A 25012-nucleotide genomic window follows, 5' to 3' on the forward strand; every position below is an offset into this window, starting at 1 on the left:
CCAGGAGGTCGAGGCTGCAGTGAGCTATGATTGCACCACTCCACTCCAGCCTGGGCAACAGATTGAAACCCCGTCTCCAATAATAAATAAAATTTGAAAAATCAGAAGTTCTGGCAACACAAGGCCCCTGGTTTGCAGGGCACCAGCCAGTAGGGCCTGAGAAGTAACCAGCTTCTGTGGGTGGGACTGAGCGTGGCCATGGTCCTCAGTGCCCACCACTCCGTCCCCTTCCTCCAGGCCCACATCTGAATGACACTGCCTGACTCTCCTGTGGGTATCTTTTAGAACCCCCGATCCCTAGATTAGACCCTTCCCCACCCTACCTGATCCATCAGGTTCAGTAGGAAGGTGCAGTTGCCCCCAGGCAGTTCCCAGGAAGGTCTCTGACTGTAGGACAACTAACAATTGACCAAAAGCAGTGTCGCCAGGTGATGTGGTTTGGCTGTGTCCCCACTGAAATCTCGTCTTCAATTTTAGTTCTCATGATCCCCACATGTTGTGGAAGGGACCCGATGGGAGGTAATTAAATCATGGGGGCAGTTCGCCTCATGCTGTTCTCATGTTAGTGAATTCTCATGAGATCTGATGGTTTTGTAAGGGGCTTTTCCCCTTTGCTCCACACTTCTCCTTCCTGCCATCATGTGAAGAAGGAAGTGTTTGCTTCCCCTTCCACCATGATTGTAAGTTTCCTGAGGCCTCCCCAGTCATGCGGAACTGTGAGTCAGTTTTTGGTGGTGGTGGTGGTGGTGGTTTGTTTTTGTTTTTGTTTGAGATGGAGTCTCATGCTCTGTTGCCCAGGCTGGAGTGCAGTGGCACAGTCTCTGCTCACTGCAACGTCCACCTCCCAGGTTCAAGTGATTCTCCTGCCTCAGCCTCCCAAGTAGCTGGGATTACAGGTGTGCACTACCACGCCTGGAGTAATTTTTGTATTTTTAGTTGAGATGGGGTTTCACCATGTTGGTCAGGCTGGTCTCAAACTCCTGATCTTGTGATCCGCCCACCTTGGCCTCCCAAAGTGCTGGGATTACAGGCGTGAGCCACTGTGAGTTAAACCTCTTTCCTTTATAAGTTTCCCAGTCTTGGGTAGTTCTTTACAGCAGCATGAAAATGGACTAATACACCAGGTAAAGGGAAGCAGCTGGAATGTGAAGGCACCAGGCCTTTGCCACCCTTAGCCCTGCAGGAGCAGGAAAGGGCAGGATGTTGTCAAGCCTGGAGGGAGGTGGAGATATAAAGATGGGGACACCGTGGGCACTGTGATTATGGAGGGACAGTGTGGCGAAGAGAGAGTACCCCAACCCTGCCCTCCTGCACCGTCACTTCCCAGTGCTGCCCTTTGCCCAAAACCACCTGTAATGTGGACAGCAAGGGATCCCAGAGGAGGAGGGTGTATAACAGAGTCAGCAGCTCCATCCCGGACTTAGATCCCTCCACCCTGTCAGGCAGGGACCCCGAATAATCCCAGCATCTCCTCAGATCTCCTCTTGGCCTGTCCTCACCTGATACCTAACCCAAGACTCAATTTCTTCCTCTCCCTCGTCCACAGATAATTTTCCTTTTCCTTTCCTTTCTTTCCTTCTTTCTTTCCCTTCCTTCCTTTCTTCCTTTCCTTTTCTTCCTTTCCCTTAACTTTTTAGGAAAGGAAAAGGCGTGAGCCACCTCGCCAGGCCCTACCAGTGATTTTTACTTCTTGCTCCAACAGCGCTGCTGAGGGGCTGAGGAGACGGAGAGGAGAGGAAGGAAGCTGGTGGGACTTACGTGTCCTTGGCCTTGGGGAGATGCTAGACCAGGCCTGGGCCACCTGAGGATGCCTCTGACCTGAGGACAATTGGTTTTCATAAACTGTAGTTTAGTTGGACCTTCTTGTCACTCAGTACTGAACTTAGTCTTGATAGATTTCCCTAGACTCATTGGAAGAAGGAAGTAATTAAAAAGCAGGCCAGGATCGGCTCATGCCTGTAGTCCCAGCACTTTGGAAGACTGAGGCAGGAGGATAGCTTAAGGCCAGGAGTTTGAGAGCAGCCTGGGCAACATAGCAAGACCCTGTCGCTACACAACATTTTTAAAAATTAGCTGGGTGCAGTGGCTGACGCCTGGAATCCCAGCACTTTGGGAGGCCAAGGCCGGCGGATCACCTGAGGTCAGGAGTTGAAGACCAGCCTGACCAACATGGTGAAACCCCGTCTCTACTAAAAAAAAAATACAAAAATTTAGCCGGGCGTGGTGGTGGGTGCCTGTAATCCCAGCTACTCAGGAGGCTGAGGCGGGAGAATTGCTTGAACCCGGGAGGCGGAGGTTGCAGTGAGCCGAGATCGCGCCCCTGCACTCCAGTATGGGTGACAGAGCGAGACTCCGTCTCAAAAAAAAAAAAAAAAAAAAGTAAATCATACCCTTTTTGCACTAGTACAATTCCATGTCAGTCATCTATGAGCTGTTGGTGGGGTTGGGGCTGGTGAAATACCCAAGCATACTCATGAAACAGTTCCTGGGGTGTTGTCTGCCTGGCTCCTGCCCATCCTCTGTGGTGGGTGCTGGCAGTGAGGAGGATGCCAGCCCACCCAGTGATTGGCGTGAAGCTTGTTCTGTGCTTCAGCCTTCGTGTGTCTCACTGGCAGGGGCACAGGGTATGTGGAAAGTTACCAGGCATTTGGGGCATTTGGAATTCTGTGAGGCCGAGAGCATCTCCGTTCAAGTACATGGGCTTTGGGCCTGCCCTGTATCTGCACAGACCCACCTGCAGGGACTGAACATTGACTGGGCAGAGCTCCCCTTCACTCGGCTCTCGGGACTTCCTCAGCTGTCTCCTCCTACAGGAAGCCCTCCTGGGCTCCTCCTGGGCTCTCACACCAGGGGCTGGCAGAGAGCCTGGCACAGAAGGATGCTGATGGATGCCCCCACTGAGCCTCTATGTGCCTGGAGTGGGCTGAAGGCAGTAGTGCTACTATAAAAACCACATGTGGCCGGGCGTGGTGGCTCACGCTTGTAATCCCAGCACTTTGGGAGGCCGAGGTGGGCGAATCACGAGGTCAGGAGATCGAGACCACGGTGAAACCCCGTCTCTACTAAAAAATATAAAAAAATTAGCCGGGCGTGGTGGCGGGCGCCTGTAGTCCCAGCTACTCGGAGAGGCTGAGGCAGGAGAATGGCGTGAACCCGGGAGGCGGAGCTTGCAGTGAGCCGAGATTGCGCCACTGAACTCCAGCCTGGGTGACAGAGCGAGACTCCGTCTCAAAAAAAAAAAAAAAAAAACCACATGTGAGGCTGGGAGCGGTGGCTCATGTTTTGTTTTAGTCAGTTCTCCTATTGCTATGAAGAACTGCCAGAGACGAGGTAATTTAAGAAAAGAGGTTTCACTGGCTCATGTCTCTGCAGCCTATACAGGAAGCATGGCTGGGGAGGCCTCAGGAAACGTACAATCATGGCAAAAGGTGAAGGGGGAGCCAGCACTTCAAATGGTGGCAGCAGGAGGAATGAGAGAGAAGGGAGGGGTGCCACACATTTGTAAACGACTAGATCTCACAAGAACTCATTCTCGTGGTGACAGCTCCAAGGGGAATGGTGTCAAACCATGAGAAATTGCCCCCATGATCCAATCACCTCCCACCAGGCCCCACCTCTAACACTGGGGATTACAGTTGAACTTGAGAGGCTGGGCATGGTGGCTCAGGCCTGTAATCCCAGCACTTTGGGAGGCCAAAGTGGGTGGATCACCTGAGGTCAGGAGTTTGAGTCCAGCCTGGCCAACCTGGTGAAACCCCGTCTCTACTAAAAATACAAAAATTAGCTAGGAGTGGTGGCGAGTGCCTATAATCCCAGCTACTCAGGAGGCTGAGGCAGGAGAATCTCTTGAACCCAGGAGGTAGAGGTTGCAGTGAGCTGAGATCGCACCATTGCACTCCAGCCTGGGTGACAGAGGGAGACTCAATCTCTACAAATAGATAAATAACAATTGAACATGAGATTTGGGTGGGGACACAGATCCAAACCATATTCTCCTATAATCCCAGCACTTTGGGAAGCCAAGGTAGGAGGATCACTTCAGCCCAGGAGTTTGAGAACAGCCTGAGCAACATAGTGAGACCTCGTCGCTACAAAAAGTAGAAAAAATTAGCCAGGTGTGGTGTTGTGAGCCTGTAGTCCCAGCTACTCGGGAGGCTGAGGCAGGAAGATCACTTGAGCCCAGAAGGCTGAGGCTGCAGTGAGCTATGATGGTGCCACTGCACTCTAGCCTGAGTGACAGAGTGAGACCCTGTCTCAAAAAAAAAAAGAAAAAAGAAAAAAAAAGAAAAAGAAAACAAAGCTGGACAGTAGTTAAAACGGTAAAAAACGGATTTTATTCAGGAACTATTGCAATAGGGAAAAGAGACCTCAGTATAGAACTGGGCTCAATTCTGAATACAGCAGGGACAAGTGGAGACTCCCAGCCTAGGAGCAGGTTGGAGGGAAGTGGGTGGGTGGAAAAATACGAAGAAGTGGGAGGTTCTGGTTGAACTGACTCCCAGGATCCTGGCTGAAGGCAGGCAAGAGCGATCAGATGGCACCTGGCAGGTGATGGGAGAGGAGGGATTTGATCAGATACCAAGGGTGGAGATTCTGGCTAAACTGACTTGACAGGATTTTTGCTACAGCTGGGCAATGCAGAGACGGACACAGACACTCAAAGATCAAGGCTGAGTGGAGAAGAGGCTCCGGGGAGGCTGAAGTCCGGTCAAGGAAATAGAAAGACTGTGTTTGCAGCCCTGCGTGCCTCCTCATCGGCAGTTGAGACCCCACTGCTGCCTGCTCCTTCCCATTCCATTGTGGGGACCTGGACTTGATCTAGCCCTGTCTGATGGACACACTTTTGTGGGTGCCAGGAGGGAAGAATCTGCTCCTTTCTGTCCCTGACAGCCCCCAGCCCCAGTGGCCACTCACTCCCAGCATGCCTTGCAGCTGCCTGAGTGGGAGACTGTGGTGGACTCGGAGCTGGGGCAGGGAGGACAAGCATCTTCTGGAAGGGCAATGGGCAGAGGACGACCTGGTCTTTCACGGTGTTGTCAAGGACCACAAAGCCAGGCCACATTCTCCCCACGTTAACTTTCCCAAAGGGATCAGTTTTCTGCTGAACAATCATTCCCATTTACTGGGAATTATTGGGCAGTGCCTCATGCCTGTAATCCCAGCACTTCGTAGGGGGCTGAGGCGAGAGGATTGATTGAGCCCAGGAGTTTGAGACCAGCCTGGGCAACATAGCAAGATCTCGCCTCTACAAAAAATTTTAAAATTAGAGGTTGGGGCCGGGCGTGGTGGCTCATGCCTGTAATCCCAGCACTTTGGGAGGCCGAGGCGGGCAGATCACGAGGTCAGGAGATCGAGACCATCCTGGCTAACACGGTGAAACCGCATCTCTACTAAAAATACAAAAAATTAGCTGGGCGTGGTGGCGGACGCCTGTAGTCCCAGCTACTCGGGAGGCTGAGGCAGGAGAATGGCGTGAACCCGGGAGGCAGAACTTGCAGTGAGCCGAGATCACACCACTGCACTCCAGCCCGGGCGACAGAGTGAGACTCCGTCTCAAAAAAAAAAAAAAAAAAAATTAGAGGTCGGGCTCAGTGGCTCACGCCTGTAATCCCAGTACTTTGGGAGGCTGAGGTGGGTGGATCACCTGAGGTCGGGAGTTCAAGACCAGCCTGACCAACATGGAGAAACCCCATCTCTACTAAAAATGCAAAATGAGCTGGGTGTGGTGGTGGGCGCCTTTAATCCCAGCTACTCCGGAGGCTGAGGCAGGAGAGTCGCTTGAACCCGGGAGGCGGAGGTTGCAGTGAGCTGAGATTGCGCCATTGCACTCCAGCCTGGGCAACAAGAGCGAAACTGTCTCAAAAAAAAACAAATAAATAAAATAAATTTAAAAATAAAAATAAAAATAAATTAGCTGGGCATGGTGGTGCATACCTGTAGTCCCAGCTACTCAGGAGGCAGAGACAGGAAGATCACTTGAGCTTGAGCCCAAGTTCAAGGCTACAGTGAGCTATGATTGCACCACTGCATTCCAGCCTGGGCGACAGAGTAAGACCCTGTCTCAAAAAAAAAAAGAAAAAATTCCAGTTACCAGAGCTTAACTCTGTCACCTTGAAGTCTTGTCATCTCTCACCTGGTTCCCTTAAACAGCCTTTGGATGGCTTCCTGCTGTCCATCGGGACCACATGCCACACCCCCATCCACCTTGGCAAGTCATAACCTTCCCCACCGCCTGACGCCTTTCATAGCCACCATGGACTCCCCATGGGGGCAAGAAGTTCCAGCCACAGGACCACTCAGGCTCCTGGATTTGCCCCCAGCTCCCACCTCAGGCTCTTGCTCAAGACATGTCCCCTACCACCACTGCACACCCCTCTCTGGCCACCTTTCAGGCTGGGCTGAAATACCACCTGTCCCCATGCAGGCCAGGGAACTCCTCTTTCTGTCATCCCTCGATTCCTGGTCTGTGACTCTCACGCTGCACCTCATGGTTGGCACTTGTAGGGGGGCCTTGCCCTACTCCAGGCCTGATGCCATGAGCTGAAGGCCCTGGCTGCCATGATAGCCAGCGGCACAGTGCAGGAGCTCAAGCTGAGGCGAAAGTGAGGGGCTGCCTTTCTGGTGCTCCCGCCCACCTCTGTTAGCCACCTCCAGTGCCCTCCAGGGAGGGAAAGCTGCCCACTAACAGGCCAGTGGCTGGCTGGGCCGAGCAGCAACGTCCATGTGGGTATCTGTTTTTCTTGTTCTTGCTGGTTCCTGCTGTCTCGGGGTGCACAGGCCCAGGCAGGCCATGTCCCTGGGGCAGGCTGCCAATCACCTCTCCTCTTTCCTCCTGCTCACATAAGCAGCAGAGTGGCAGGTGGACCAGCCGCTGACATAGGCCCGCTCATCCTCCCTCTTTCCCTAGGCCGCCTCCTATTTGCAGAAGGCCAGGAGCCCTTCATGGGGGAGGTGTGGGGGGCATTCTCTGTTTTCAGGGTTTTGTTTCATTTGTTTTGAGACGGAGTCTTGCTCTGTCGCCAGGCAGGAGTGCAGTGGCGCGATCTCGGCTCACTACAACCTCTGCCTCTGGGGTTCAAGCAATTCCCCTGCCTCAGCCTCCCAAGCAGCTGGGACTACACGCATGCACCACCACGCGTGGCTAATTATTTTTGTATTTTAGTAGAGACGGAGTTTCACCATGTTGGCCAGGATGGTCTCGATCTCCTGACCTCGTGATCTGCCTACCTCGGCCTCATAAAGTGCTGGGATTACAGGCGTAAGCCACCGCGCCCAGCCAGAATTGAACCCAGTTCTATGCTGAGGTCTCTTTTCCCTATTGTCTCTGTTTGTTTTTGAGATGGAGTCTTGCTCTGTCATCCAGGCTGGAGTGCAGTGGTGCGATCTCGGCTCACTGCAATCTCTGCCTCCCGGGTTCAAGCAATTCTCCTGCCTCAGCCTCCCGAGTAGCTGGGATTACAGGTGCCCGCCACCACACTCAGCTAATTTTTGTATTTTTAGTAGAGATGGGGTTTTGCCATGTTGGCCAGGCTGGTCTCCAACTCCTGACCTCAAGTGATCCTCCCACCTCACCCTCTCAAAGTGTTGGGATTACAGGCATGAGCCACTGCACTGGCTTGTTTTGAGTTTTTGATGAAGTGGGATTGGGTTCCTTTGTCTGATGTTCCTCATGTTTCCAGCCCACCAGGTGCCCCATGGGGAGGCAGGTGATTGGCAGAACTTATTGTATCTCGAACCCCACCCACCATGTCAAAAAGGGGCATCAGCCCAGGGGCGGTTCCTAGTCTGTGTAATCCCAGCACCTGTAATCTGAGCACTTTGGGAGGCTGAGGTGGGAGAATTGCTTGAGCCCAGGAGTTTGAGATCAGCCTGGACAACATGATGAGACCCCGTCTCTACAAAAAATAATAAAAATAAACCAGGCATGGTGGTGTGTGTCTGTAGTCTGAGCTGCTTGGGAGGCTGACATGGGAGGATCCCTCGAGCCCGGGAGTTGGAGGCTGCAGTGAGCTATGATTGTAGCTGCACTCCAGCCTGGGCGACAGAGTGAGACCTTGTCTTGAAAAAAAAAAAAAAAGGCAGCCAAAGGTAACCAGCACTCACCCCCCACAAACAGGTCCCTATTGCCACCTGATGGGGGAGTGGCCCCAGCCCAGACTCCATTTTCCAGAACTACACCATGGGTCTCAGGGCAGGCTGCTGGGCAGCAGACCTCCACACACGGATTTCTGAGTGAGTGACGCATTAAGGCCATGCTCCCAGAGTGTGCTAGAGTAAAAGAAGCAGGTCAAGGAAGGAGAGGAAACCAAGGAGAGATGCAGCCCCCAGCAAAATCCTGTGAGGCCGGGCATGGTGGTTCACGCCTCTAATCCCAGTGCTTTGGGAGGCCGAGGCAGGAGGACTGCTTGATTCCAGGAGTTCAAGACCAACCTGGGCAACATAGTGAGACCCCCATGTCTACAAAAACATTTTAAAAATTAGCCAGGTGTGGCTGGGCATGGTGGCTCACGCCTGTAACCCCAGCACTTTGGGAGGCCAAGGCGGGTGGATCACCTGAGGTCAGGAGTTCAAGGCCAGCCTGGGCAACATGGTGAAAACCCCATCTCTACTAAAAATACAAAAATTGGCTGGGTGCAGTGGCGCCTGCCTGTAATCCCAGCTACTCAGGAGGCTGAGGCAGGAGAATCACGAACCTCAGAGGCGGAGGTTGCAGTGAGCCGAGATTGCGCCACTGCACTCCAGCCTGGGCGACAGGGCGAGACTCCATCTCAAAAAAAAAAAAAAAAAAAAATTAGCCAGGTGTAGTGGCACACCTGTAGTCCCAGCTACTCAGGAGGCTGGGGCAGGAGGATTGCTAGAGCCCAGGAGATCGAGGCTGCAGTGAGCCGTGATCATGCCATTGTACTCTAGCCTGGGCAACAGAGCAAGACCCTGTTTATATATACATATGCAAGGGATGCTTTGATTGGATCCCACAGGCAAACTCGAGTGTGAGTCACACCTCGGAGCTGCCCTGAACAAAAACAGGAGAGCTCAGGCTGCACTCTCCTCCCATGCCTGTCTTAATGCGTTCAGGGCCATCCTGGGGAAGGTAATTCTCAGGTGCATCAAGGGGCTCCATCCAGCAAGGCTGGGTGCAGTGGCTCACGCCTATAATCCCAGCACTTTGGGAGGCTGACGGATTACTTGAGGTCAGGAGTTTGACACCAGCCTGGCCAACATGGCAAAAGCCGTCTCTACTAAAAATAATACAAAAATTAGCTGGGCATGATGGTGCATGCCTGTAATCCCAGCTACTCGGGAGGCTGAGGCACGAGAATCACTTTAACCCAGGAGGCAGAGGTTGCAGTGAGCCAAGAACGTGCCATTGCACTCCAGCCTGGTCAACACAGAGAGACTAGTGTCTCTGAATGAATGAATGAATGAATGAATGAATGAATGAATGAATGAATCAAGACTCTCAGGGCTGGGAGGAGACTCCAGGCCTCACGATGCTCCTCCAAGTGGCTGTGCAGCAGGGAGAACTCAGCACCATCACTCCAGGCTGCAGCTGGCCTGAATTTTTGGGGGGTGGAGGGGGAAAGGGTCTCGCTGTTTCCCAGACTGGAGTGCAGTGGTATTATTTTTAGTAGAGATGGGGTCTTGTTATGTTGCCCAGGCTGGTCTCAAACTCCTGACCTCTAGTGATCCCACCACCTCAGACTCCCAAAGTGCTGGGTTTATAGGTGTGAGCCACTGCCAAGTTGGGCTGAATTGATACAAAGGTTGTCCTTACTAGGTCCCAAAGCTGGCCTTCTCAAGCATCCACCCTCTGGTCCCTGACCCTCCCATGAGGTTCTCACTGAGTAAGTCCATTACCCAGCCAAGGGCCTTAGGCTGGAAGGCTGGTCTGGGTGAGGAGGATTGGGTAATGGGCCTGAACAGTAAGCTCCTTGCTCAAGAGCAACCAGGAACATTTTCCTTGAAATGAACCCCAACAGCTTGGGCGACACAGTGAGACCCCCTCTCTAAAAACAAAATTAAAACTTAGCCAGACATGGCCAGGTGCAGGGGCTCACACCTGTAATCCCAGGACTTTGGGAGGCCGAGGCGGGTGGATCACAAGGTCAGGAGTTCAAGACCAGCCTGGCCAACATGGTGAAACCTCATCTCTACTAAAAATACAAAAAATTAGCCAGACGTGGTAGCAGGCGCCTGTAATCTCAGCTACTCAGGAGGCTGAGGCAGGAGAATCGCTTGAACCCGGGAGGCAGAGGTTGCAGTGAGCAGAGATCGTGCTACTGCACTCCAGCCTGGGCAACAGTGTGAGACTCCATCTCAAAAAAAAAAAAAAAAAAATTAGCCGGACACTGTGGCATGCATCTGTAGTCCCAGCTACTCAGGCTACTCAGGAGGCTGAGGTAGGAGAATTGCTCGAGCCCGGGAGTTTGAGGCTGCAGTGATCAAACCACTGCACTCTAGCCTGGGCAATAGAGCAAGACCCTCTCTCAAAAAAAGAAAGAAAGAAAGGAATGAATCTTTGGCCAGGCACAGTGGCTCACACCTGTACTCCCTGCAGTTTGGGAGGCTGAGGTGGAAGGATTGCTTGAGCCTGGGAGTTTGAGACCAGCCCAGGCAACATTAAAAAAGAAAGAAAGAAAAGAAAGAGAAAGAAGAAAGTAAAGGAAGGGAAAGGGAAAGAGGAAAGAAAGGGAAAAAGGGGGACAGGGGAAAGGAAGGGAAGGGAAGGAAAAAAGAAAGAAAGAAAAGAAAGGAAGCCCTATGGAAGACACAAAATCCAGAAGTGAAAACACCAAGACAAGGACATTGTATTTCTGCATTTTAATTTATTTTTCATTTCTGTTTCTCACTTACCAACACATGTGTAAAACGTAGCAGGTGTGTTAGTAAAGGAGAAGCAGCTGGGGGGAGGGGGCAGGAATTAAGCAGCTACATGTGAAGAGTCAGGTCAAGCAGGAAGTGACTGGGGGCAGAGGTGGCGGGCAGCCTCCTCTCTGCCCCACCTTCCCACAAGGCACCAGCAACTGCTGCGGCTCACAGCCCCTGCCCCAGACGATTTGGTAAACGTAGTAAAGAGCACTGCTCCCAAACCTTGTCTCAGATATTCTTTCCCCAGCCCCAGCCATGGCACAGGGTCTGCTCAGGCAGCCCTCCAAACCTCCATAGCCTGGTGCAGGAGAAATCTGCCCCGGTCTCCCTGTGCCGGCCCCTGGGTAGCATCTGAGAAGCATGAAGCTGGTGGAGGCCAGGGGGGCCACAGTGGGGCTACCCTGGAGCTCCTTCTGGGGGACCCTCCTTCCATACCTTGGAGAGCTCTCCCAGAAGGCCCTCTGCTTCAGCCACAGGCTCTTATTCCAGAGGACATTAATGCGGGCTGGGGGGACTGGGGGACATGGCAGCAGAGGCCAAGAACCTGCCTCCAATGCCCGCGGGAGCCCCTGGTTCCCTGAAGGGAAGGTTTTACCTTCCACCCGGAGCAGGACTTCCTGGCTTGGATTTGCACATTGACCCCGTGGGCGCTCTGACCCTGTGTTGATGAACACAGGCGTTTTCATCAGAATTATACCCACCCTGATAAATTTTCATCTTGGAAAGTATTTTCAAGGCAAATGCCTCTGAGGACGATTCGATGCCTTAGTCAGTTTCTACATAGTGCAAACAAGTTTGCTTCCTCCCCGAATTTCTCCTCGGGATCATTTTCACCAGGATCGAAGCTTTTCCATGTGTGTCTTACCACGTCTGATTCCCTGGTGGGTGTCCAGTCCTCGGCCAGTGTCGTTAATCGTCTCGCCACTGGGAGTTTTTCCGCGTTCGTAGTAAGTCCAGTTTGCCCGGAGGGAAAATTTTTGGCAGACCCCTCAAAGGGCAGACAAACGTGTCCCGTGTGCTGTTTCAGCCCCAGCCCACTTCTCTTTTGGCGGAAGGTTTTTTCTAGCGGTGAATCTGTGAACCTGGTATTTTCTCAGGGAATCCGGGAGATGATGATGATGATGGTGGAAGCCTTTTACTCCAGGGATATTCCAGGATGCCTCCAGCGCCCATGAACCTGGGTCAAGGAGCTTTTCAGGTGGAGGCGGGTGGGGGGTCCCCTCCCAGCCAGGCAGCCCCGATCACGGCCCTCACAGCGCCTTGTCTGCGGGCGCAGTGGCCGTAGCGGCCTGCTCCGCGCGGGCTGGGCCACCGAGGGCCGCGGGCCGCGAGGCGCGCAGCAGGCCGAGGCCCCTGGAGCGGCCCGCGCCATGCAGCTGGCGCTCGTGGCGGCGTATCTGCACCTTGTGTCGGAAGCGCTCGCCGCAGTCCTCGCACACGTAGGGCCGCTCGCCCGAGTGCGTGCGCCGGTGGCGCAGCAGGTTGGAGGAGACGCTGAAGCGCTTGCCACAGTCCCCGCAGGCGTAGGGTCGCTCCCCGGTGTGCGTGCGCTGGTGCTGCACGAGCGCCGAGCTCTCGCTGAAGCGCTTGGCGCAGTAGGAGCAGGCGTAGGGTTTCTCGCCCGTGTGGATGCGTTGGTGCGTCACCAGATTCGAGTGCTGCGAGAAGCCCTTGCCGCACTCGCCGCAGCGGTGTGGCCGCTCACCCGTGTGCGTGGCCTGGTGGCGCACCAGGTCCGTGCTGCGGCTGAAGCCCTTGCCGCACTCCCCGCAGATGGTCGGTCGGTCCCGAGCGCGCCGTCGCCGCCGCTGCCGTGCAGGGGTCAACGCCGCGCTGCCTGCCGGGCCCGGGATGGCCACCACGGCCGGTGCTGCCACAGCGGGCAGCACCATGAGCTCCTGCACCACCACGTAGCCCGGGGGAGCCACCACGACCGCGGCCGGAGCCCCGGGGACCGCTGCTCCGCCGCCCCCTGCAGCTGGCACCAGTTCCAGCTGCAGCTCCGGCTGCACTGGGGTCAGCTCCAGCTGCACCTCCTGCTGCTGGGCGCCTAGCTCCACCGGGGTCAGCTCCAGCTGCACCTCCTGCTGCTCCAGCTGCTGCTGCTGCTCCAGCTGTTGCTCCAGCTGCTGCAGCTCCTCCTGCAGTTTGAGCTGCAGCTGCCGCTGCTCCTGCTGCCGTTCCAGCTCCTGCTGCCGCTCCAACTCCTGCCGCTGCTGCTCCAGCTCCTGCTCTGACCCCAGGTCCACCGGCATGAGCTCCAGCTCCACCTCTTCCTCCTCCTCGGGCTCCAGGGGAGGAGGCTGCAGCTGTTGCTGTTGCAATTGTTCCTGCTGCTGTTGCAACAGCTGCTGTTGCTGCTGCTGCTGTAACTGTTCCTGCTGCTGCAGCAGTAACTGCTGCTGTAACTGTGCCTGCTGCTGTTCCAGCAGCTGCTGTTGTAACTGTGCCTGCTGCTGCTGCAACAGTTGCTGCTGTAACTGTTCCTGCTGCTGCAGCAACAGTAGCTGCTGCTGCTGTAACTGTTCCTGCTGCTGTTGAAACTGTTGCTGCTGTAATTCTTCCTGCTGTTGTAGCAGCTGCTGCTGTTGTAACTGTTCCTGCTGTTGCTGTAACAGCTGTTGCTCTTGCACTTGCTGCTGTAGCTGTTCCTGCTGCTGCAACACCTGTTGCTCTTGTGCTTGCTGCGGCTGTAACTGCTCCTGCTGCTGCTGCAACAGCTGTTGCTCTTGCACTTGCTGTGGCTGTAACTGTTGCTGCTGGTGCATTAGCTGCAGTTCTGGTTTCAGTTCCTGATGGTGCATGGATTGGTGTTTTTCCTGTTGTAGTTGAGATAGCTGTTGTTGCCCATCTTGCTGCGGCTGCTGTTGCAGTTCTCGGTGTGGCTGCAGCTGTTGCTGCAGCTCGGGCTGCTGTTCTAACTGCTGCAGTTGCAACTCCCGTTGTCCCGGCCGGGTTTCCTCAGTGATTTCACTGGCCCCCACTGGGGCCGAGACTGCTGGCCGCTGTGGGCTGCTGCTCCCCTCCTGAGGCTCTTCCTCCTCCTGACTCTCGCTCCCACCGCTGCCACCTGTGGAAGAAATGGCAGGAAGCCAAGAGAGAAAGATCTACAGGAAGCTCTCTGGTCCAAACCCCAGGACTTGCCCCTCACCCTGCCCTCAAAGATACACTAACATGCTCTTAGCAGGAGCCCAAAAGTGCTGGATCAAGTAACAATAGCAGCCCAGCAGATACTGAAATACTGCAGGGGCCGGGGGTGGCTTGGAAATGTGCCCAGGTGGCCGGGCACCGTGGCTCACGCCTGTAATCCCAGCACTTTGAGAGGCTGAGGTGGGCGGATTGCCTGAGCTCAGGAGTTCGAAACCAGCCTGGGCAACATGGCGAAAGCCCGTCTCTACTAAAAATACAAAAAATTAGCCGGGTGTGGTGTCGGGTGCCTGTAGTCCCAGCTACTCAGGAGGCTGAGGCAGGAGAATCACTTGAACTCAGGAGGTGGAGGATGCAGTGAGCTAAGATCATACCACTGTGCTCCAGCCTGGGCGACAGAGGGAGAGTCCATCTCAAAAGAGAGAGAGAGAGAGACAGAGAGAGAAAGAGAGAGAAGGAAGGGAAGAAGGGAAGGAAGGAAGGTAGGTGGCCAAGGGAATGCTGGTGACCTCCCTCTGGACCCCAGCTCCCTGATCCCTCCTTGGAGCTTCCCTTTACACAGGCTCCATGCTCTGATCTTGGCACTGGCACTACCAGGGGTGCTGGGGGACTCCCTGACCATCCTGAGAAATCTGTTGTGCTTAATCACCCTCCAGTAGAAACCACGGAACCGGCTCTCCCAACGGCCAAGCCATCAACCCCATGATGAACTCCGACCTCAGTTACAGCCACACCTTAAATAAATGAAATTCTCCTTCTCTGTAAATAATAAAGAATTTATATAAAGCTGCCTGGAGGTGTTACCACAAATAGTTTCCAAAAATCACCAAAGTGTCAGAGAGACCACTAGGTTTCAGGCGGGAAGTCCTCAGTTCAGAACCTAACTCCACCAGTCCGCAGGTGTACAACCTCCTGCAGGCTCACAGTCCTGTCTATAAAATAGATCAGTGATACCCACACCATCTGCTTAAACAGTACAACAAGGAGAGCCCTGGCATAGTACCTGGAACCTGGTAGGTGCTTGAAAATTCCCTCTCTCTGAAGGTTAGGATTGGTTTGCAAAGTAACAAAAAAATACCAAGGAGACTGGGACTGTTTGAGATCGTCATTCAGGAATACAAAGGACTAACTTGGCTGGGCGCGGTTGCTCATGCCTGTAATCCCAACACTTTGGGAGGCATAAACCTGGGAGGCCCTACAAAAACAGCACCACTCCGTTACTACGCTTCTCTTTCCGCACCTTGTACACCATGAGATTCTCGTTTTGAGTATTACTATTGTGCTACTGGAAAATCCCAATCCTTCTTTCTACGTGTGACTTGAGGAGGCTTTCTCCGTTCCCAAATCTGATTTCAACATCTCTTCTCCCTATAACATCATATGTTTTCCATTTTGTAATGGAAGACAATGCTTTGATTTATAAAAGTTTGCTTTCTGGCCACTTTTCCAGGAATATATTGATTTAATAAAATCAAGGGATGGCCGGGCGCAGTGGCTCACGCCTATAATCCCAGCACTTTGGGAGGCCAAGGCAGATGGATCACAAGGTCAGGAGATCGAGACCATCCTGGCCAACATGACGAAAGCCATCCCTACTAAAATACAAAAAATTAGCTAGGCGTGGTGGCGTGCACCTGTAGTCCCAGCTACTCGGGAGGCTGAGGCTGGGGAATCGCTTGAACCTGAAAGGCAGAGGTTGCAGTGAGCTGAGATCACACCACTGCACTCCAGCCCAGCGACAGAGCAAGACTCCTTATCAAAAAAAAAGGGACATGGTGAAACCCTGTCTCTACTAAAAATACAAAAATTAGCTGGGCATGGTGGCATGCACCTATAGTCCCAGCTAATCGGGAGGCTGCGGCAGAACTGCTTGAACCCAGGAGGTGGAGGTTGCAGCAAGTCAAGATTTAGCCACCGCAATCCAGCCTGGGCAACAGAGCGAGACTCTGTCTCAAAAAAAAAAAAAAAAAAAAAAAAATCCACCAAGGGAGATCTGTATGCATATAATTTCCTCTAGTAAAATATTCCTAATAACCTTTGGTTAGGCTAATAGATCCGTGAGTGTGCTTTTCATAGACACTTACATCGGCTGGGGGGAAGCACATGGTAGGAGAAGACAGGGTGAAAACTGTCCCCCCAGCAAGTTCAATGTCTCATGGACACTCCTTTCTCCTACCCCTTCTGGGAGGAACGAGACAGATTGTGCCTCTGTGTGAGTCTCCTCTTTTCTGGCACAGTCTTGACCACAGGCCACTCTGACTCCCTGGGGCAGCAATTTCAGTTTTTGTTTGTTTGTTTTAGACAGGATCTCACTCTTGTCACCCAGGCTGGAGTGTAGTGGCGCAATCTCAGCTCACTGTAGCCTCAACCTCTCAAGCTCAAGCGATCCTCCCATCTCAGCCTCCCAAGTGGCTGGGACTACAGGTACACACCACCACGCCTAGCTAATTTTTTAAACTTTTTGTAGAGATGGGGTTTTGCCATGTTTCACAGGCTGGTCTCGAACTCCTGAGCTCAAGCGATCCACCTGCCTCGGTCTCCCAAAGTGCTGGGATTACAGGTGTGAACCATTGTGCCTGACCTCAGCATTTTGAACAAAGGCATTTTAGTGAACATCTAGTTCAATGTTGTCTGACGTGTATACCTCCCCAAAGTTTTGTCAGCCAAATTTACAAGTCAGAAGGGTCTTCCTTTCTTCTTCTTCTTCTTCTTTTCTTTGAGACAGACTCTCACTCTGACACCAAGGCTGGAGTGCAGTGGCATGATCCTGGCTCACTGCAACCTCTGCCTCCTGGGTTCAAGTGATTCTTCTGCCTCAGCCTCCCAAGTAGCTGAGATTACAGGTGCCCACCACACCCAGCTAATTTTTGTATTTGTAGTAGAGACGGTGTTTTCACCATGTTGGCCAGGCTGGTCTCAAACTCCTGGCCTCAAGTGATCTGTCCGCCTCGGCCTCCCAAAGTGCTGGGATTACAGGAATGAGCCACCATGCCCGGTCAGAAGGGTCCTTCTTGACTCCACACATCCCCATCCCACCCCTCCAATTCCCTTGGTCCTTTTCAAGCTCTGTCCCGCCCTGCCCCAGGCCCTCACTCAGCACCCTTAAAGCACAGAATGGAAACTGGCACTCATGAGTGTGGCTACCAGAAAAGGTTTGCCCAGAGTGGGTACCAGAGGAAGAGGTCTTGGAAGGTTCTGCAGTACCACATCTGCCCCTGGGCATCAGGTAGAGAAAAACAGATGCCAGCAGAGGTCAAGGTAAAGTGGAAAAGGTTACGAGGCCACAGGGGAGAAGAAGCCATGGAGCCAACATCTGGGACAGGAGGGGCAGAGGAAGAGAGCCTATCAGTACCTGAATCGGATCCGGGAAATTGAGTGGAGATTGACTCAGGAGCTGGGGCGAGGTGGGAGGATGGTGGAGGCCCTCTGGCTGCCAGGAAACACAGCAATGAGTTCCAGCCAGCAGCACGTGTGAGTGTAAGTCCAGTCAGCACCCATTTGGGGAGCAGGGAGCCCCTCATCAGTCTGGCCTCAGCCTGCCTGACACAGCCACCTTAGGAAATCTCAAGGCAGAGCTGGTGGTGTTACTCAGTGCAGCTGAGGTTGGCTGGTGTGAGTCTGTGCAGGCTGCCCGCCACCCTTGAGCCTCTTTCTGCCACAGCAGGCAGGCATGGGGCTCTGTCAAGGGATCCCCCGAGGCCCTCACCTGAGAGGGTGTCAGGCCCTGGGCCCCCATCCTCAAGACATCGAAGTTCCAGCACGAAGGTCTCGGTGGCTGACCCCACTTCCATCCTGACGGTCAGACCCCAATTCCCGGGAGTCGGCTGTGCTGAAAGGAAGGAAGCGGTTTAGACGGGCTGGAGTGCTTTGAGCCCCCCGCCAGGTGCCACAGGCCCCCAAAGGCCCTACACCTCTGCCTCGGGCCACCCAGAGCAGTCAGCTCCACACCTGCTGCAACTACAAAACTGTCCAGACCACAGTGGGGAACGGAGGGTGCCGGCGGCCTGGAGGCTCAGGGCTGGGGAGGTGGCAGACAGCACCAGAGGCTGTCACCTGCACAGAGGCAGGGCTGCCTCTCCTGACTTTTCACAGGGGGATGGAGAGTGGGGTAGCCCCACTGAGACACAACTGTGGGTATCAGCCCTTCACAAGGGAGGAAAGCTAGAGTCACCAAAGGGACATTCAGGGCGGGGAGCTCTGGGGCCAAAGAGAGACTGTCCATCAACATCCTCCCTGCCTCCTTTTTTTTTTTTAATATGTTTTTTTTTTCTTGATACGGATTCTCACTCTGTCGCCCAGGCTGGAGTGCAGTGGTGCGATCTGGACTCACTGCAACCTCCGTCTCCCCGGTTCAAGGGATTCTTCTGCCTCCGCCTCCCGAGTAGCTGGGGCTACAGGTGCGTGCCATCACCCCCAGCTAATTTTTATGTTTTTTTAATATTGTAGACGATGTTGCCCAAGGCTGGTCTCGAACTCCTGGCCTCAGGCGATCCTCCTGCCTCGGCCTCCTAAAGTGTTGGGATTATAAGAGTGAGCCACTGCGCCTGGCGCCCTTCCATTCTATTGCCTTCCTGGCCTGCTCTGAGAAGGCCACCAGCAGGCCACGTGTGTCAGCTGCCACCCCAGCTCCTGGGCAAGGCAGGTGTCCAGAGCACTGTCACCCACGGCCTGGCCCTGTGCCCAGGCGCTCCTGAGAGTCCACCCTGGCCCGTGCAGAGCTGGCCCCTCTCCCCTAAACAGGCCGACTCGTGCCATCCAGTCCAAACTCTCTCAAGCGACGCGTCCCCGGTTGCCCAGCGCCAACGACCCCCCTGGGCCTCACCTGGTGGAGCATTTCCTGCGCCCGGGGCAGCCTCTGCGCTAGGGAGGTGTGGTCAGCAGAGGCTGCGAGGTGAAGGCCACGGCGTGCAGCCGGCTCCTTCCGGAGGCGCCTCCATCCAGAAAGAACCGGGAGGCGCAGGGCCCCCCCGGGGGCTTTCTGGGCACTCCGGAGGGTCCACGCCGTCTGGGCTGCCGAGGTCGCCCTGGGCCAAGGGAAGGGGCCGAGAGGAGCGGCCGAGCAGAAGTTGGTGGAGACTCTCCGGCGGGGTCCGGGGCGGGAGGCAGCGCCCCGAATCCCGCGCGGGGCTCAGGGCCGGCCCCCCGGGACCATCGCGGGCAGCGGGATCCAGGCCGGCGCCCGGGGTCGGCACCACGGGGTGGCCCCGCCTGGGGTCGGCGGCGGCCAGACGACGCGGGGCCTCGGGGGCTACAGGTGCCCGGAGCCTGCGGGCGGCCTGGGCCGGGCCGCGCGGGGGCCGGGGCGGGGGCGGGGCGGGCGCCGCGGCAGGGCCGGGTCCCCCTGGGCTCGCCCGCCCGCCCGGGAGTGCGTCCGTGCGGGCCGCTGGCCGGGCCGGGGGCGGGGGCGCGGGGGCCGGCACAGGAAGTCCCCCCCGGCATCCGCATCCTGTCCCCCGCCCCTGCCCGCCCGCCGCGCCCCCGCGCCCCGGCCCCCGCCGCCGCCGCCGCCGCCGCCGCTCTAGGCATCCACAGCTCGGTGGGCTTAACCCTTCCCGGCCCGGCCACTCACCCGGCCCGGGGGACACGATGCGGCGGCCCCCGGGGCGTCCCGGGCTGGCCGGTGCCGAGCGCAGAGCGCGCTGTGCCGCATCCCTGCTGCGCGTGTCCTCGCGCCACGGGTTGGCGACTGTCAGTGCCTGGGTGTCTGGGTGGGGGGTACCCAGCCCGATCCCTGCCACCCCCTACAGGGCAGGCGTGGCCTCGGGGCTCCCCGGCCGGGGTGCAAATTGTGGCTAATTAGCACTTAATTCGATGGCACTCGGAGAGGGAGTAGGCGCCATCCGGGCCCGGCCCGAGCAGGCCCTGGAGAGGCCACCCGGGTCCGCACCGTGGAGCCCTCCTCCTGGACCCCTGGGCTGGGGACGGCAGGCCAGTAGGGAGTGTGTGCCTCCCTCCCCCGATCAGGGACTGTGACCCGCATAGATCAAATGAGGCCACCGTGGAGAACTGGCAGAGCTGGAATCCTCCCTCCCAGCGCCCCTGCGGCCTTTCGCTGACCACAAGGCTGGTGGTCAGGCCTCCCACCTCCCTCACCCTCTCCTCTCCTCTTTCCCTACTTGGCAAGTGGATTCCTGCCTGGGTCAGGGGTCTTCTCCAAGGGAGGCCTTCCCTGACCCCGTCTTAATGTTCCACCACCTAACTTTCCTGTTCTTGGTGCACAAACCTCTCTAACCTGGAGAATTCAAATTCAAATTGGGATGCTCAAATTCTTCAGAAAAACCCAAAGACCTGGGGGCAGGGCATGGTACTTCACGCCTGTAAACCCAGCACTTCGGGAGGATCACTTGAGGCTGGTAGTTTGACACCAGCCTAGTCAACATAGCAAGACCCCATCTCTACAAAAGAGGTTTTTAAAAAATTAGCTGGGCTACTAAAAAGTAGCCTGTAATCCCAACTACTTTGGAGGCCAAGGTGGGTGGATCACTTGAGCCCGGGAGGAGGTCGAGGCTGCAGTGAACTATGATCGCGCCACTGCATCCCAGCCTGGGAGATAGAGCAAGACCATGTCTCCATCTAAAAACAAGCAAACATGCTTGGTGTGGTGGCTCACGCCTGTAATCCCAGCACTTTGGGAGGCCGAGGTAGGTGGATCACCTGAGGTCGGGTGTTGGAGACCAGCCTGGCCAACATGGAGAAACCCCATCTCTACTAAAGATACAAAATTGGCTGAGCATGGTGGCACATGCCTGTAACCCTAGCTACTCCAGAGGCTGAGGCAGGAGAATCGCTTGAATCTGGGAGGTGCTCCTGGGGTGCAGCAGGAATGCCCTCCTGGCGGGGGACAAGAGCCCTCAGGGTGCACAGCCCCCTCCCTTCCTCCTGTCCCTGGGCTCACACTGCTGTGGCACAGGTGGCCACCTTGTCCTGTTTTTGGAATCTCTCTGGCCCCCACAGGCACTGGAGTTTGAGGCTTCCTCTCTGGCCCTTGCCTGAAAAGCCTGCACTCTGGTGGCTTCTGCCCCAGGCTAGAAAAAGTGCAGCAAGAACCTGGCTTTGGAGACAGAGTCATCTAGGGTCATGGGACCTTTTGCAGCCAGGTAACTGCAGGCAAATGACTGCCTTGCATCTGTGAAGTGGAGATGGCAGCCTGCTAGGCAGGATAAGGACAAGCAGATAGGGTGAGGAGGATATGGGCAGGAGTTTAAGATCAGAGCAGGTGTGGACCTGCCTCTTCTAGCTTCCTGCAAGACCTCATGCCCTGAGGAGCCCCTCCCTCCTCAGGTCTTTATCCTCTCCCTCCGATGGCTTCTTTCTGACAGGATTTACACATCCTCAGGGCTCTCCCATCTTAAAAACATGCTACCCTGGCCAGGCGCAGTGGCTTATGCTTGTAATCCCAGCACTTTGGGAGGCCAAGGCAGGAGAATCGTGTGAGCCCTGGCTTTGGAGGCTGCAGTGAGGCATGATCATGCCACTGCACTCCAGCCTTGGCGACAGAGCAAGGCTGTCTGCTGGCCGGGCGCAGTGGCTCATGCCTGTAATCCTAGCATTTTGGGAGGCTAAGGTGGGTGGATCATGAGGTCAAGAGATAGAGACCATCCTGGCCAACATGCTGAAACCCTGTCTCTAATAAAAATACACACACACACACACACACACACACACACTCCATATATATATATATATATAGTTGGGCGTGGTGGCGCATGCCTGTAGTCCCAACTACTCAGGAGGCTGAGGCAGGAAAATCACTTGAACTCAGGAGGCAGAGGTTGCAGTGAGCCGAGATCACGCCACTCGCCACTATACTCCAGCCTGGTGACAGTGTGAGCCTCTGTCTCAAAAAAAAAAAAAAAAAAAGACTCTGTCTGTAAAATATAAAAGAGCTACCCACTTCTCTCTCCTGCCCTTGACAGCCAACCTTCCTTTGCCATATCTCCATCTGCCCATCCCTCCTTCTCCTCTCCGACCCGGCCTCACCGCAGCCAGACAACTCCCCGTGACGTCACTGGCAACGTCCACGTCACTAAACCCTCATCATGTTTGGCCTCTGGGCAGCACTGGACACTTCTGCCATGCTGTCCAGGGAGAAACACCTTGGTTCACCTTCCTCTTGGCCCCTTCTCTGACACCTTGCAGGCTCTGCTTCCCTCCCCCAGGCTCGTTGCTCACCTGTGCCACCAGAGAGGGGTCCCACCCAGTCCACACACAGTTCCTCCCACTGAGCCTTTTGTTGTTTGTTTTTGAGACAGGGTCTCACTCCCATTGCCCAGGATACAGTGCAATGGCACAATCACAGCTCACTGCAGCCTCAACTTCCCAGGCTCAGGTGATCCTCCCACCTCAGCCTCCCAAGTAGCTAGGACTACAGGGATGCACCACCACACCTGGCTGATTTATTTTTGTTGAGACGAGGTCTCCCTATGTTGCCCAGCCTTGTCTTGAACTCCTGGCCTCAAGCAATCCTCCTACCTCAGCCTCCCAAAGTGCTAGGATTAACAGGCATGAGCCACTGCACCCAGCTATTTTATTTATTTAGAGATGGAGTCTTGCTCTGTCACCCAGGCTGGAGTGCAGTGGTGCGATCTCAGCTCACTGCAACCTCTGCCTCCCAGGCTCAAGTGACTCTCCTCCCTTAGCCTCCCGAGTAGCTGGGAACTACAGGCGTGTGCCACCATGCCTGGCTAATTTTCGTATTTTTAGTAGAGACGGGGTTTCACCATGTTGGCCAGGCTGGTCTCGAACACCTGACCTCAAGTCATCCACCCGCCTCAGCCTCCCAAAGTGCTTGGATTACAGGCATAAACCAGCATGCCCGGCCCGGGCTAGAATCTCTTTTTTTTTTTTTTTCTTTTTTTTTAGATGGAGTTTCACTCGTTTCCCAGGCGGGAGTGCAATGGCTTGATCTCGGCTCACCACAACCGCCACCTCCTGGGTTCAAGCGATTCTCCTGTCTCAGCCTCCTGAGTAGCTGGGATTACAGGCGCAAGCCACCACACACGGCTAATTTTTGTATTTTTAGTAGAGATGGGGTATCACCATGTTGGCCAGGCTGGTCTCGAACTCCTGACCTCAAGTGATCCACCTGCCTCGGCCTCCCAAAGTGCAGGGATTACAGGCATAAGCCAGCATGCCCGGCCCCAGCTAGAATCTTTTAGTAAGCCTTCCCACATCCTCCTTTGGAGCTATAAATACCTCCCAGCTCAACTTTCCACCTAGTCAATCTGGTCAGGGTTTTTGCTTCACTTGTTTCCTGGGGGCATTTCTTCAGGGGCTTCCTCCCTGCGGGACCACACTGGGCAGGCTGCTGTCGGAGCTGCTGCCCACTGTCAACCTGGGACCCCCCCTCCACTGCCATCCTTCCGGGATTTGCCTTTGTTATCCTCATACTAATCCCTGTTCTCACACTATGTCTGTCTCTTTCTTATTTTTTGAGTCAGGGTCTTGCTCTGTTACCCAGGCTGGAGTGCAGTCGTGCCATCATGGCTCACTGCAGCCTTGAACTCCTGGGTTCAAGTGATCTTCCTGTCTCAGCCTTTTTTTTTTTTTTGAGACAGAGTCTTGCTCTGTTGCCCAGGCTGGAGTGCAGTGGTGCCATCTCAGCTCACTGCAACCTCCACCTCCCAGGTTCAAGTGATTCTCCTGCCTCACCCTCCTGAATAGCTGGGATTACAGGTGCCTGCCACCACACCCAGCTAATTTTTGTATTTTTAGTAGAGATGGGATTTTGCCACATTGACCAGGCTGGTCTTGAACTCCTGACCCCATGATCCGCCTGCCTCGGCCTCCCAAAGTGCTGGGATCACAGGCGTGAGCCACTGCGCCCAGCCCTGTCTCAGCTATAGATTATAGATTGGCAATTGTTTCCCCTCAGAATGTTAAAGACTTTTTTTTTTTTTTTCCGAGACAGTCTCACTCTGTCTCCTAGGCTGGAGTGCCGTGGTGCAATTAACAAACAGTTTCATTGTCTTCTAGCTTCCAGAGTTGCTAGTAGAGAAGTCCAGTGCCATTTTGATTTTTGATCCTTTGCGCCTGAGAAGAAAAGCTGGTGGTGCCTTGAAAGGGACTGGAATAAGACAGACTTAGAGCTGCTCCCGGACAGCAGCTGTGGGGCTGCAGGAAGTTTGTCTCCTCCTGGAGATGATGGAAAAGGTTTGGATTCTGTTCTGGGGAGGAGCAGCAGACTAGGGAGAAACACCGAGATTAATGCTGCGGTGAGCATCGATGACGCTGCCCTTCATTTTAATGGAGCATGTTCTCAAGAGTCCTTCCCTAGAAATGCTTGCATTCTCTGAATACAACAAAAAGGAAAATAAAAATAATACAATTTTAAAAAACGGAAAGCATGCATTGGCAGTGGCCTAGTGTGTAAATGTCGGTTGTCGCTCTTCAGGTCAAACACCCAATAAATGCCATCAACCGTTCCAGGACAGGGAAGTGTGTTGCATGAAAATACTCAGCCGGGCACGGTGGCTCACGCCTGTAATCCCAGCACTTTGGGAGGCCGAGGCGGGTGGATCACAAGGTCAAGAGATCGAGACCATCCTGGCCAACATAGTGAAACCCTGTCTCTACTGAAAATACAAAAATCAGCTGGACGTGGTGGCAGGTGCCTATAGTCCCAGCTACTTGGTAGGCTGAGGCAGGAGAATCACTTGAACCCAGGAGGTGGAGGTTGCAGTGAGCCAAGATGACACTACTGCATACCAGCCTGGTGACAGAGTGAGACTCTGTCAAAACAACAAGCAATTGGGGTTCAAGTGATTCTCCTGCCTCAGCCTCCTGAGTAGCTGGGATTACAGGTACACATCATCACACCTGGCTAATTTTTGTATTTTCAGTAGAGACGGGGTTTCACCATGTTGGCCAGGCTGGTCCTGACCTCAGGTGATCTGCCCACCTCGGCCTTCCACAGTGCTGAGATTACAGGCATGAGCCACCACGCCCAGCCAATTTTCTTTTTTTTGAAACAGAATTTCACTGTCACCTAGGCTGG

The 25012-nt window shown here is 54.7% G+C and overlaps 1 protein-coding gene across 3 annotated transcripts; it reads right to left on the minus strand.

Moving 5' to 3' along the window:
- Positions 1-10806: 10806 nt before the first annotated feature.
- Positions 10807-19417, minus strand: ZNF853 (zinc finger protein 853). Of its 3 annotated transcripts, none has more exons than XM_058442627.1 (4): positions 18839-19407; positions 17723-17840; positions 17369-17446; positions 10807-13939 (listed from the first exon to the last, which is right to left on the minus strand). In XM_058442627.1, exons 1-4 carry the CDS (start codon positions 18848-18850, stop codon positions 12120-12122), a joined length of 2028 nt encoding a protein of 675 aa, XP_058298610.1. In that variant the 5' UTR covers positions 18851-19407; the 3' UTR covers positions 10807-12119. The 3 variants fall into 3 exon arrangements, with proteins under 3 accessions (XP_058298610.1, XP_058298616.1, XP_032611750.1); XM_058442633.1 differs by having other exon boundaries at positions 17723-17845; XM_032755859.2 differs by lacking the exon at positions 17369-17446 and having other exon boundaries at positions 18839-19417.
- Between the last annotated feature and the right edge of the window lie 5595 nt (positions 19418-25012).

This window comes from Hylobates moloch, unplaced genomic scaffold, assembly GCF_009828535.3.
Source record: "Hylobates moloch isolate HMO894 unplaced genomic scaffold, HMol_V3 SCAFFOLD_1, whole genome shotgun sequence".
Lineage (NCBI taxonomy): Eukaryota > Metazoa > Chordata > Mammalia > Primates > Hylobatidae > Hylobates > Hylobates moloch.